General features: G+C 35.6%; 1 protein-coding gene across 6 annotated transcripts in view; it reads left to right on the top strand.

The window, feature by feature from the left end:
* The window catches only part of KAT6B (lysine acetyltransferase 6B), a 111,663-nt gene that overhangs the window by 49,884 nt on the left and 48,008 nt on the right, over window positions 1–13,771 (top strand). For all 6 annotated transcript variants that reach the window (XM_027649439.1, XM_027649438.1, XM_027649437.1 and 3 more), the window contains exons 3-5: window positions 6,347–6,455; window positions 12,577–12,692; window positions 12,857–12,938. In XM_027649439.1, the coding sequence (XP_027505240.1) occupies window positions 6,347–6,455; window positions 12,577–12,692; window positions 12,857–12,938 (307 nt within the window). The remainder of the gene's footprint in view (window positions 1–6,346; window positions 6,456–12,576; window positions 12,693–12,856; window positions 12,939–13,771) is intronic.

Genomic DNA, 13,771 nt, shown 5'->3' with positions numbered 1-13,771 from the left:
GTTCAGGTGAATAGAGTTCCTAAACCTGTTTAAGGAACTGTAAATTTCTTATGGGCTGGAGTGGGAAGGTGTTCCCCTTCCTGCTGTTAACTCTAGAAATATATCAATTTGGATTCACTTTCACGAGTTTCCCACCTCATAAGGTGTGCAGAATAGAAGTGAGATTTCGAGTTTTCAAGGTGATATTTCAAGAACATTATATGAGAAATGATCTTTCTATGTGTGTTCTTACAATCTTCTTCGGCAGGCATTGGCTGATTGCTTGGGGCGTGCACACAAAGTGGAGTTCATGGACTTGTAAGAATGTGCTTTGAACTCTAGTGTTACTGTTGCAGTTAGATGGCTTTGGGGGGTGTGAATCCAGGAGGACATGGAGCATTTTAAACCTTTCAGTTTTGGATAATTTATGTACCTGTGACAGTTACATTGTATATCATAATGCCCATACAGATATAACCTTTGAAAGTCTAGGAGAGGGCTGTGAGAAGAGAAAGCCACTGTGTAGTACAGAAATTGGTTTTATAGAGCAAAAGAAAACATGAATCTGTGTTCCAGCAGTGGTGATAATCTTTGTAGGAAGAGAAGTTTCAGACTGTAGTTCTTCCTCAACACATACCATTTATGCAATTTCTTGACTTAAAGGTAAAATAAAGAAAGTTGGCACCCTGATCAGTCCTCTTTTCTTGAAACTGTCCTTGGGCTGGCTTTTGCTTTGTGCTCTTTGAGTGCATGGGCTACATGAAGGTTTTTAGCAGGTTTAATGTTTCCACACTTCTGCAGTAATAGTTTTTACCATCATTTGACTTAGTGGCTTTGTGCAACTGTAGAACTAACATGGAAGCTACTGAATAGTTACTAGAAGTTGTTTTAAAAAACTGGAGTTCTGTTTAACTTATAATAACTTAGAATAAGTAGTTCCTGAAACATGATAGATTTTTTTATTTTTTTTCAGATGTGGAAAGTAAACTATTTATTACACACAGAATGGGTGCAGTAAAGGGATTGCAGCTGAAAATACTCATTGCCTTGTCTTGCCTGTGACCAAGAGCAGCTGCTTCAGTAGCTGAGACTAGAAATCAGTACGTGTCACTGATTTAGCTTTTGCTTTTCGGTATTAATATTTAAAAAAACCCAGTATTTAGAGATGCTACTGGTGGTATTTCTTGTTCAAAGACTTTTTTTTTTTTTTCAAACTATGATAAAAAAAAAGAGCATTGATAGCCCATGAAGGTACTTTGTGAAAATGTTAGTATTCTGAGAAAGGAAGCTTGCTGCTTCTGTCCTTCCTAAGGCTGTAAATAGGCTGGGATCAGAACAGTGGACCTGTACTGAAGGTCATGGCAGTTTCAGTTTTCAGTAAAATTTGCCTCTCTGTCCTGTTAACCCTGTAATTACTTGCGTGCTGTTTCTTTTAATAAGGTAATGGAGATCTAATGTTTGTGTGTCATGAATAAGGCCGTGTCTTCCGCCAGGTTGTCAGATGGTGTTGAGGAGTTTCTGAAAAGGTATTGAGAGGCAGTTGCAAACTGAACAGTTGAGGTTTTTGGTTTGCTAGTCAAACTTAAATTTCCTGTGAGTGTGTGCTAAACTTTTAATTTCTTTTAATGTGTGTGTAACACTTAATGAGACTAGCACTTAAAATTGTAATTGTCTGTACACAGCTAATGCCTAATAGTTTTCAGACAATCTGTTCAAAGCCTCAGAGTGCTATACTGTGCAAATAGTAATCTTGCTTTCAGTGGGATTTATAGTTGTGGGTAATGGCATACTCAAAAGTAAGACTTTTCAGGACCTAATGTGACTTTTTGGGGGTGGGATGTTAGAACATGCTAAATGCTTTAAGAATTTCATGGGAATTATAAATATAGTCAGATAAGCATATAAATTCCGCAAGCACGGAAACTACAGTAGGTAAAAAAATTGTTATTTTGGGCCAGAGTTTTGAGACAAGTTCTGATGTAAGGTAACAGAAATCCAGCTGAATTTTCACCAAGGATTGCTTTTATGCAGTGGCAAAACTTCTCAGAATAGATAGCTGTGAGTCATTAAAATAAATAAAATAATTTACTGGTTGCATAAATGACTTCTAAGTCTTTGCGTAAATATGGGAATTGTACTAGTTTAACTAAATGCTAATGTTAACTGTGTTGTTCTTTATAAATTAGTGATGATGTGAAAGGTGTCGTTGACCATGGCAGGAGAGTTTGGAACTAGATCTTTAAGCTCCTTTCCAACCCAAACCATTCTATGATTCTTTTTTTTTTTTTTTTTTTTTGGTGGACCAGTCAGAATGCAAAATATATAAAGACTGAGAGCAGTAAGGATATTGAGTCCTTAATGTTTCAGAATGTGTAAATTATGCTGAATAGTTGAAACTCTTTGGTGGTTTGGTTTTTTTTCAGTTTAATCAGTAATGAAATACTTATTGAAGGCACTAAACCAATGTTTAGTGTTACGTTTAGTCTTTAGCACAAATTTATTAAACACGTTTTTTATTCTTATGCTCTGAAGTGACTGAAATGATGAAGCTGTAAACAAAATTGAGTGTACACACATTCATAAAATTTTTAGTGAAAACTGTCTTAAGCATAAGGATAATCACAATCAATTATTGTTTAAATGGTTTTGAAATTATAAATGTTATTAAATTACTTTTTTGTGATGTGCTTTGGTGGTGCTGTATCATGATATAGTACATGGTTTTAACACTAGAGGGTTGATGGGCTGCAGTGGTTGTATGTATGAGGTTTTAAGGGATTGATTGACTATGACAGTTGGATGTGTGGTGCTTAAATAAATATGGTTCAATTTCTACTTGGAAAGTTAAATAAAAAAACCAACCTGTTTACAGGTGCTGAGTTGATGGTCTGTTATTGCTCGAGTATGTGTGTGTGTGTGTGTGTATATATATATATATGTGTGTGTGTGTGTGTTTTTTTAAATCCTGTTGCCTGACTGCTCTTTCTGAAGTTTCAGTTTCTGAATACAAATGTGTGTTGGCATAAGGTATCAATATTCTGTAAATTTGATCTCAGTGCAATTGGAAACACAGTTATTAGAACAAGGCAGCCTTTTAAATTTGGATGTACAATTTCCAGTGACCTAAAAAGCTAAGTGTTTTTGCAAGTTGTGACTTACCTTGTTTGCGGAATTAAAGGGATGAAAAATTCTTTGCAGCTTTAGTTCTGCTGAAGTAATAGTATGTTGCTGGGTAAGCATTATTCAGATCTATCTTGAGTGACAGAGCAGACATCATACTCCTAAAGGTTTTGTAACACAAATATTAATGTGGTTCTTAAATATTAGATAAAAAAAATATTACTGGTTTATCTGGTACAAAATGTTGCAGTGTTGAATAACTGACTATACTACTTCCTGTAGGAGATGAAATGAAATTAACCTTCCTGAAGACTAATCATTGTTTTTAAAAAGATAATTATATATGATGGCTATATTTTAGAAGATAAACTAATGACTAGGAAAAGAGATTTTCTTTTAGAATTCTCGTAGATTAAGGTAGGAGGTGCATTGCTGTTTGGTCCTACATTCTGCTACAGTTAGAAAACCAGCCAAAAAACCCCACCACCTCCCAAAAATATTAACCCAAAACCCCCTTAGTTTATCCTAAGTGAGACAGTTGTGGGCCAGAACTAATACTGCCAGTATGAATTTAGTTTTATTTTGACCGTGCAAGGTAAAATAGTAAGAAACTCCATTTTGTTTACTGTGCTGACAAGCATGTGTGTGTATTCTTAACTTTCAGTAGTTAAGAGATCAGCCCCTGTAATACAGTTATTAATGTAAATGGCTTCAAAATATATGTTGGAGCCTGTGAGTTTCTTGAAAACTTGTGTGCAAAGTGATAGGATTTGCAAGCTCTTTGTGATGAGGTTTGGTATGGGAACATCAGTCTTTGTAGCCCTGAACTGCCAACAACCTTTGTCCTTTATTTTACCTTCAGTAAAAAAGGGCGGGGGGCGGTGGTGGTTTGAAATAGGGAAGTAAATGAATGTTGGCTAATGGCCATGTCTTTTCCTAGAGCAAGAAAAAAAAAATCTTGGAAAGATAGATGAGATTGTGGACCTGGATTTGAATGATATGTGATGTTTTGTGAATTATTTATCAGCGTGAGCATTTTTGAAATGGCTAAAGCTCTGTTATATCAAAGGGAAGGAGAATGGTATGGTTGCCAAGAGGAGATTTTTACCAGATTCCACTAAAAGAATAATATTTCTTTTTAAATTATCTGTATTAAACTTTTAACTAGCAGTTAAGAAATGTCCACACAATGCTACAAGTTGCATTTGGAGAGCTCTGGACCATTTTTCTGCTGCCGATTATTGGTATGTTTATGTTTGGGGTTTTTTTTGTTAATATCATTTTACTCCAATGACATACCTGATAAAAGCAAAATGATGGGACAGATCTGCTGAATTATGATATCTTGCAAGAATAATAACTAATCTTATTTTATTTGTATATATATGTGTTTTTAACAAGTGAAAAATCCTGCAAATTGGTAAAACTCTTCCCACCTATAGAATTACCGATCTCATTCAATGCCATCCTGCTAAAACTGACAAAGAACATCAATAATTTATTTTTTTTTTGAAGAATGACTGTTTTAAAAAACTGCCAGTTTTGTAACCCAAACAATTTTTTTTATCCGCATAACAATTTAATATTTCAGCTATCCATACAATCCATAATGGAGGTCATGTAATATGACAGAGTGCAGATGATGTTTGTTCCTATTAGTTATAAAAGGTAATAGCAGTTCCCTTCTGTAGTTAATGAAAGCGAACACACATCTCCATACTTATGAAAAGTCTTCAACTCTCATTATGTTTATGTCTATTCTTTGGGGTATACAAGTGTGTCAGTATTTCAGTAACTGGGTTGTGAAGAGTTGAACAGCGAGCAGACCTTGTGAGGACTAAGCTGTCAGAAGAAGTAGGATGCCTTGGAGTATATCTGTATGGAAGTGGTTGTAGGCTAGGGTAAGGATGTGTGTGCTCTTCTTGGATGGGTAGGACAAATTTGCCTTGCTGGTGTTAATATGCTTCAGAATCTGCTGCTTTGCTTAAGGTGATCATGAAGCTTAGTAACATAACAGTAGTTTCAATATTTTTGTATTATGTTGAGATAAGGGCATATCTACATGCAGCTAATTCCTTCATGAGAATACCCCTAAAAACAAGCATTCCCCACTTCCCAGATTTGTAATGGAATGGAGATTTATAGGTCAAGTGAAGGTAGTCTGTCAACTTTCAAAGTATTATATCATGAAACGGAAATGTAAAATGAAGGTAAAACCAATAAATAATTACCCTGATATATAAAACTAACAGCATTTCTTACCTAAATCTGGAAACTATGAATGCAGAAGAAACTATTTCAATTTATGTGCTGTTGTGAGATGAGCTGCTAGAAGCCAGTCTGGGAAGGTACTCTGTTATTTGAGTATCCCACCTGGGAGAAATAGTTGCATATAATTTTGTTGCAAACCTGCTTACAGATACTTCCACATATTCACTAATACATTAATATTTTGGATGTTACAGGTAAGTAGTTTCATTAAAGCTCCAAAATGTAATGTAGAAACTCTTTAATAGGTATTTAATCTCTGATAGTTTGTCACATAGTGGATTAGGAGAATGGGAAGTAAATTTGTATCAGTTGTGAAGTTCTTCTCTGTGTGTTGCTTCTGGACATTGAAAGATTTGCATGGGGTTTTATTACAATTGTGTAGCATAACTGATGGGACTCATCAGACTGGAATGGATAACCCTTGATCTGTTGAATCCAGTGTTTTTACCCTAAAATGGTAGTTGCAGAGGGAGGTGTGAGTTGTATTGAATTTCCAAGTAATAAATTATGTCTTAAATATGAGAGTTTTTAATAAGTTTGTGTTCTTTCATAAAGGAACTATATTCATCTGTAATAAAGACCAGTTTACGTGTTGATCTTTGAGCACTATTGCATTTGAAGAACAAGTGAATGTGTAATGGAGTTGAAATTGTGTGTGCAAGAATAGTGTCATAAGTTGTAATTTTTCCTTGTTTTTGTTAACACTAGTCTTGTATTGGAGACATTTATGTGGATTAGTGAACAGGGTTGCTTATTACAGGCCAATTTAAGGTTTATGAAATAAAATAACATTTTTTATAAAAATATGAAATAAAACTTTGTTATTCCGAAGTTAGTGAAGGGAGTGTTTGTCTTGGTAATTAATGTATGGTGCAACAAAATACAAGGTAAAAGCCACTGAGGCTGGTGGGTTTTGGTTGTTGTTTTTTTTTTTTCTTTTTGCTAGCTAACTCTGTCTGTTTATTTTTAAATCTAGCCACGAGCTGATCCCATCCCGATATGTAGCTTTTGTTTGGGAACGAAAGAATCAAATCGTGAAAAAAAACCAGAAGAGCTCTTGTCTTGTGCAGACTGTGGCAGCAGCGGTAAGTTGGCTGAATTTACAAATACTAGAAATGTTCATATTTAAGTATGTTTTAAAAAAATATTTTAAACTTGTGAGCCTCATCCTGTCTTTGAACATACGTAGATTGAGAACTGAAATGGGTGGGCTGTGGTGTGTAGAAGAGATTGGGGTTTTTTGTTTTATTGTCTCTCAAATTTTGTCATCTGGATAACTAGGATAATTATAAATGAGAGGTGTGAATTCATCTTTATGTTAAAGTACAGATCTGAGTAAATTAATAGGGGAACCACACTTGTGAAATGCAGGAATTGTTTGAGATCTATGTTGGCTCTGAAAACTCAGTTTTGCATTGTGACATCAAATGACATCAGGAATTTTCCTTGCGCAGATTTGCAACATTTCAGAAGGTGAGGAGTAATCATAGTAATAAAGACTGTGTAGCAGTCTTTGCTGCTGCAAATCTTCATTTTGTTATAAAATGATTCTGTTACTCTAATGGGAATTTGAACAATGTTTCAAGTAGCATACTAAAGTAGTTGGGCACCTGTTACTTGTCAGGCACAAGACAGTGACACTCTACTGATTGTGTGTACCTTGTTCCTATGTGCTGCAGCAGCTCTTGCGAGTCTGTGTGGCTGTTCTTAATGCAGGTGCTTCCCCTAAGGTGAGCAATGAGGTTAACTTGGAACACAAAATATTGTAGCACACTTACTTTGTGCAGAGCTTATTGCATGGATCATACTAAGCATGTTCTTGGCCTGGATTATTGCTGGTTCACAGAGGGATTTGGTAAGAAACTTGGATAAATTTCTACCACAACTCTATACCGTAAAACTTTTTCTAAAGCAACTCTGTAGTTCTGGATGTGAAAATTCTCTGATCAGTTTACCTGTTCTTAAAAAATCCTGTGTGGAAAATAGCTATGTTAGAAGAGGAGTTAATTGGTACAGTTTGTCAGTTAAGTGCACTGCTTTTCTTTAGCTGTGCCAGTAAAAATACTTTTGCTCCCAAAAGCTTACAGCTGCACTGGGAGATGCTTTTGGTAAAGCTTTGCAGTGTACACTATCCCATCCCAACTCCAAGACAAAATAGCAATGCTGCTTAAAGTCAGAGGCTGCAACACCCAAGTGCTTGGTGCTGCCCCTTTGTGCTGGCACCTTATGTATAAACTTGCTTGAGGAACACATATAATTGAAATGCATTAAGGTTAATCAGTTCCTCATTCCAGTTCAGTGCAGAACTATTACCAGCTTATATGCCAGAATGAAGAAGAGGGAGGTATTTGGGAGGAACATGAGCAGAGAAGCAGTACTATGCTACTTTGAGAAGGCTAGAAGTGAAAGTAGAGTTTTGTTGTCTTTGAATTTGGAGTCCATGTGTATCATCATTTTGTAGGTGTGCTGAAGATAGCTATCATAGTGCCCAAGACAGAGTGAAAACAAAACTGTATGGATAAAAATGTCTTTTCAGTTCGTCAGGATATGTTTTTGTCTGTGTGCTTCTTTATCTGTCACCCCAATAGTTACTTCGTATTTTAACCAGTGTATTTTTTAATACATTTAAACCAATTATTACACTCTGAAGTAAGAAAATTATCTTTTCACCCCAGTATGCAACAGCAAACCCCATAGATTTTAAACTGCCTTCCTTTAGTGCTTTATAGGTTTCCTATATTTTCAAATCTGTTTTCTGATATTTGGAAAATTAATAGGATTTGTGCTTGGTTAGACTCTGGTGCATAGAGCTTACATTAATCAGGTGAACTTAGATACCGGCTATTCTTCTGTTGTATAATAATCCCCTGGTGGGTCTGAGACACTTTAGAACTGGAAGTCTTGACTTTCATGGATCAGCTTCTATTTGAATTAACATCGATACATTCTCTCTGCCTCATTAAGACTAAATTATCTTTAATTAGTTCCTCAGATGTATTAGATATAAAGAATGAAATGTTGAGACTGCCAATCAGTTTGCTGGATGGTTAAACTTTAGCTACTGGTGCCTAACTAAAATAAAAACCAATCTCAATGCAATTTATAAATAACAAAACTTCACTCAAGTGGAGTTTTATTGTAATTGGATTTGTAATTTTGCACATTGGAGTGTATCTCAAAGCTGGTCTTGCTGTCTAACAAATAGAAAAGAAATTGCATGTTGTGCACAGCAAGCAAATTGTTCAGTTGATCAGAGATTAAATTGCAGTGCCCACTACTGGCATGTCTGTTTTCCTTTTTTGTTTCTGTGTCAAGTTGGTTTTGTCTTTTCAGGTAACGCTTCTGCATTCTGAAAGTAGAAACTAGCTGGATATCTGCGCGTTTTTGCGGTATTTGGGAGGATAAAGTGTTTGGGTGGTGGAAATGAAATGCAGTGCTATGTCACTTTGCACAGAGCATTTTCTGAAGAAGTAAAATGAGGGATGTTGGACATGAGAAAACAAATCCCATTATGAAAGTAGACATAGGTCCTCTTGGTTTTTGTTATTTTGTTTCGCTGGGTTTTTTTCCCTCCTGCTTTTTCTCTGTCTTTTGATTTTGAAAAATCAATACACTTGGGAACTAGAATCAAACTCTATTTCTGTTTTTCCAGTCGAGATGTGCAGAAGCAATTAAAGAGCTGCTGCTGACAGATTTTTTTATGAGGGTGTTAAGTTGTAGAAAGAGGAAGGAAAAAAGTTGAGTGACTGAAGAACTATAATAAATATTTTTAAAAGGGGGAAAAATAGCTAATAGAACACTTTTGGGTACTGTCCTTTCACATATTATCCTGAGGAGGCAAGAGGGTTACTGATCAAAGATGGGTAGGAGAGGCTAGAGAACAGAACAACAGAGACCTTGCACTCAGGTCAAGAGGAAGAGGGACAGAAAGTGTCTGAAAAGAACTGTGCAGAGATTGCTTTATAAATGAGATTTAGGATATGCTTTAGTAATGAGAGAATATAGGAATTACCTTAATTATTACTGTCTGTGTAAGGATGCTGGCTAGTGGGATAAAATGAATTACTAAGAAACCTGCGGGTGGAAAAACCTAGTACCTCCCCAAGGTAGGTGCTCTGACCATCTCTGCTTGTTCCTAAATAGTAATAATGCTTTTACCTGAAAGGTTGTCAAACACAAGTTGAGGTGGGTTTTTTGGTGTGAGTATATTATACATTAGTTCCCAGCATTTGTATGAAAGTTAAAAATAACTGGAGATATTAGCATAACTAATTTAGCACAGTACTTAATCATAGTCACTGATCTAATGCTTGTTCTTTTTAAAAGCTAGTTGTTTCATCAAATCTTTTAATGAATAAACAAGGCCCGACTTTGTGAGGTGGGCAGGTTAAAGGCGTCTTCTCCAGTCACAAAGGAATGACACGTTCAGTTTTGACTTCCCGATCACACCTATTTCTGCCACATCAGTGTATTGCAAATCTTAACCTTTTCTAACAGGGATGGATAAGAATGAATTTTAAAGTGTTTAACTTTAAAATAAGCCTCTATGTATTCCTGGTGGAAATTACCAGCTTTCAAAGGTCTAAATTTCCAGTAATCTGCTAAGCTTGTGCGATACGTTAAAATATTGATGCTGCTGAGGTTTAAAAGAAAGTCAAGTGATGGAACCAAGAGAAATTACCAGCTGAAACACTTCAAACTAGTGCTGATAAATCCTGGCAGATTTATCAGCTTCTGGATATGGAAAAGATAGTGTGTTTTTTATTTCAGTTTAGATTAGTTAGAGCTGAAATACTGCAAATTTTGAAGCCCAAAACATGCTTTCCTTCAACTCTTTCAAATTTAAAGAAACTAGCTGTAAAATCAATGAAGGGCACAGTAACTTTGTTTAATTGACTACAGAAATCTGTTAAACTACGAACAGTAGTTAAACAGAATTCCTTTTAAAAGTGAAACTTGTATTGTTTACCACTTCAGGGAGGCATTACCCTCTACTTATTATTGTTATATTTGCACTGTGTCACTTTGGTCTAAAATGAATAGTGTAAGTATTATCAACTGTTATAGATCAATACCATATAGTGTTTTGAAATCTGACAATTTCTGTGCTGTCTCTGCTAGTGCATACCTAGGAAGGACATGGAAAGAACATGGCAAATGTATAGTGATGGTTCCTATTTACACCCTTCCAGCTTCTAGTTACTTGTGGCTCAAGGACTTGGAGTTGCAGGCAAAAATCTTCATATTTAATACCAATGCAATTTTTTTCTTGAATTTTTGTCCAATAATAAAATCTAGCACTTAAGGATGTATTAAACTGTGTAATTGCTTGAATGAGAAACGCTGCATTGGTAGATAACTGAGAAATAAAGTAACACAGTTACACCTAATCTGTGCAACCAGTGGTTACCAAACAGTGAGAATGGATGTTTCTAATGTTTATACTTCTCAGTTATTTATTTAAAACAAAATTAAAATGAACAATTTTAACTGCAACTTTCTTGCTCCTTGAAATAAATCACTTCTGTGCAGGGTAGATAACTGGAATTAAATATACTTACATGGAGGTGATTGGGTTATGATTACACTTAATGTGTTCATATAGTTAAGTCATGGTTGATGAAATAAGTCTTTCTTTGATATTGATTACTAATATCAACCACTCTAGGGAGCTTTTTTCTTATTTCTTAGTTAAATTTTATTGAAGGGAATAGTGTATCATTGAACTCAGCTATACAGTTAGAGTATATCTGTCATGTTCAAGAAAAATAGTTAAAGTGCACGCTCAGTCTTAATCACAAAAAGTAGTTGATATGTCTTAAGCTGTATGCTAAGAATCAAATGTCAATGCTTTTTCAACATCTTTGTTTTTGAAACTACTCTTTGAGTTTATTACTGGTTGCTCTTCACTAATAGATTATATTCCTGCATTTTATTTTGAGAATAACAAAAAGTGGATTAAGCCTTGGGTACGTGGAATAAAAGGAAGTTAAATCTGAAATTTGTGCTTATTCAAGTGGCTTTTGCATTCCGTCAGTTGTCTTTGCCTTTCATGCCTCGGTCCATTAGAAGACAAAAATGGCAAATGCTCATGGATTAGACTGTGTTCTTATTTGTAGTATTTTAGCTCAGTCCTGGACTGAGAAACAGTCGCTGGAGAAAGTCTGAATCACCGTGACTAGGCCATTACTAGAAGAAAGCATGCATCCCAACTCTGACAGGGAGAAGAAAGCGCCTTTCATGTGCACCACATCACTGCAGCCATCTATAAGTGCAGCATGGCATCAGGGATTCTTATCTCTGACAACTTGTGGGTTGATATTCTTGATAATCTCTGAATATAATACTGTCAAAAAGTGTTTCCCTGGGAAGGCTTATCCCTTCCTATTTAGCAGTACTTTTATCTTTTCTGGATTAAGGGTACGCTCTGAGGTTGTTGAAGACATGAAAAAATGACTACCAGTATTGCCTAAGGTGTTGTATGTGTGCAGTTGTCTGGTGTATTCTATTAATTGGAAAAGTCATGTAGGCCTTCAAGGCTACTGTTAAAAGAGGATGGTCCTGCTAAGGAATAAAATACAGTTTCATGGGAGGTGGTAATTCAACTACTTACAAGCCCCTGACCTCCTCAGTTTTAAATCTTTCATTGCAATAAGCTTTTCTTGTGCCAATTGCCAGATTAAGTTTTTCCCTTCTTATTGCTCTAAAATTTTTCTTTGTATATAATTAAGCAATAAATTGGAAAAAACACATAGTTTGACTATGAAGTTTCTCTGGTAGATACTAAGTATATTTAGAAAAACAACTAATATGGTTTTATCTAAATATTTTCTCTTTATTTTGAGCTGCTAAGAAGGGGAGTGGGGTCAAGTTTGTAAAAATATTTTTTTCAGAACCAATGGCAGTTTAATATGCTATGGAAATAACATAGTGAAAATAAAAATTCAGTTTTAGGTGCTTGTGTAGACCATTCACAGGTGTCAGCTACAGTAGAAATCAGTTTTGTACCTGTCTTTGTGAATGGGTTTCATGAAAGTTATTCTGTATCTCTGTATGGAGTAATAGGTGAGTTAAGTAATGTGTAGCAAAATCCTGAAAGTAGATGGTGCTTGCAGAGTTCTGGTGGTGCCGGCTACATCCTGTTGAACTTAAAAATCAATCTAACCAATCCTAAATCTCAAGCTTTAAACACTTTGGTTTTTTTAGGACATCCATCATGTTTGAAATTCTGTCCTGAGTTAACAACAAATGTGAAGGCCTTGAGATGGCAGTGCATTGAATGCAAGACATGCAGTGCGTGTAGGATCCAAGGCAAAAATGCAGTAAGTTAGATTTGAGTGTTACCTGACTTTTCTTTGTTTATAATAGCTTTATAATTAGCACATGTGCAAATACAAATAATTGATGTGCAACTTCAAGCAATGCTGTATTAAGTCTTTTTTTCCTCTTCCTCTTCTCCATCCCCTCATCCCTGCCCACCCTTCAGGATAACATGCTTTTTTGCGACTCCTGTGATAGAGGGTTCCACATGGAGTGCTGTGACCCACCACTATCCCGAATGCCAAAAGGTGATCATGAAAATCCTTTCCCTGATACTACTTCCCATTTGCAGTCTTTTCTTATGTTAAGTGACCAAAACCTCTTGAACGTGCTAATTTGTTATGGATTTTTTTAATGATAAACTCTATGATTTCATTCATGCCAAAGTCAACTTTGTCATTATGTGAGAACTTTTTTCCTCAGGAAAATAATAAAGGTGTGCATTCAGTTGACCAGATAAATTCACTGTGTAAATGAGTTGTTGGCCAGTCTATTGAAGGTGAAATTTTAGACAGGCTGTTAAAATGCTGGAAGTATATATATTGACAAAGAAATCCTTAGAGCAGATGGAAGAGACTATTGTTCATGCCTTTTGTAAGAGTAATTGAAAAAATAGACAAACAAAAAAAATGCATTTGTCTTCAGGTTTCCTGATCTCTACATTTCTGATATACAGCACCACACTTTTGCTCTCACATCTTTATGGCTTTGCCTATTTAATTTTAAAGTTACACTAAAGAGTTTTTTTCAGTTCCTTCCCTCCTACTCACCAGTCTTACCTACAATAGTGTGTAAGCATGGCCAACTAATGTTAAAAGGATGCTAAATTCAAATTGTTGTAGATTGAAACAAACATACCTAGGTGTGATCTGATATGTTCTTCAGCATGCTCTAACCTAGATTGCTTTGTACACACATGTAATTTTTTCCCCAGTCTTAATTGTGTTTGAAGATCTGGGTAGTTTATGAGGGACAAGCTAGAACAGAAATGGTCCTTGTTGCCTCTTGTTTTGCCCTTTCCTTGAGCACTTTGCTTTTAAAATGGGTAGAAGTGGATCAGGTTTTTTTGTCCAGTTCCCCT

The sequence above is a fragment of the Corapipo altera genome, unplaced genomic scaffold (assembly GCF_003945725.1).
Source record: "Corapipo altera isolate COAL_440 unplaced genomic scaffold, ASM394572v1 53, whole genome shotgun sequence".
Taxonomy (NCBI): domain Eukaryota; kingdom Metazoa; phylum Chordata; class Aves; order Passeriformes; family Pipridae; genus Corapipo; species Corapipo altera.
The sequence above is the reverse complement of the archived record's forward strand: the minus strand, read 5'-3'. Positions and strand labels throughout refer to the sequence as shown.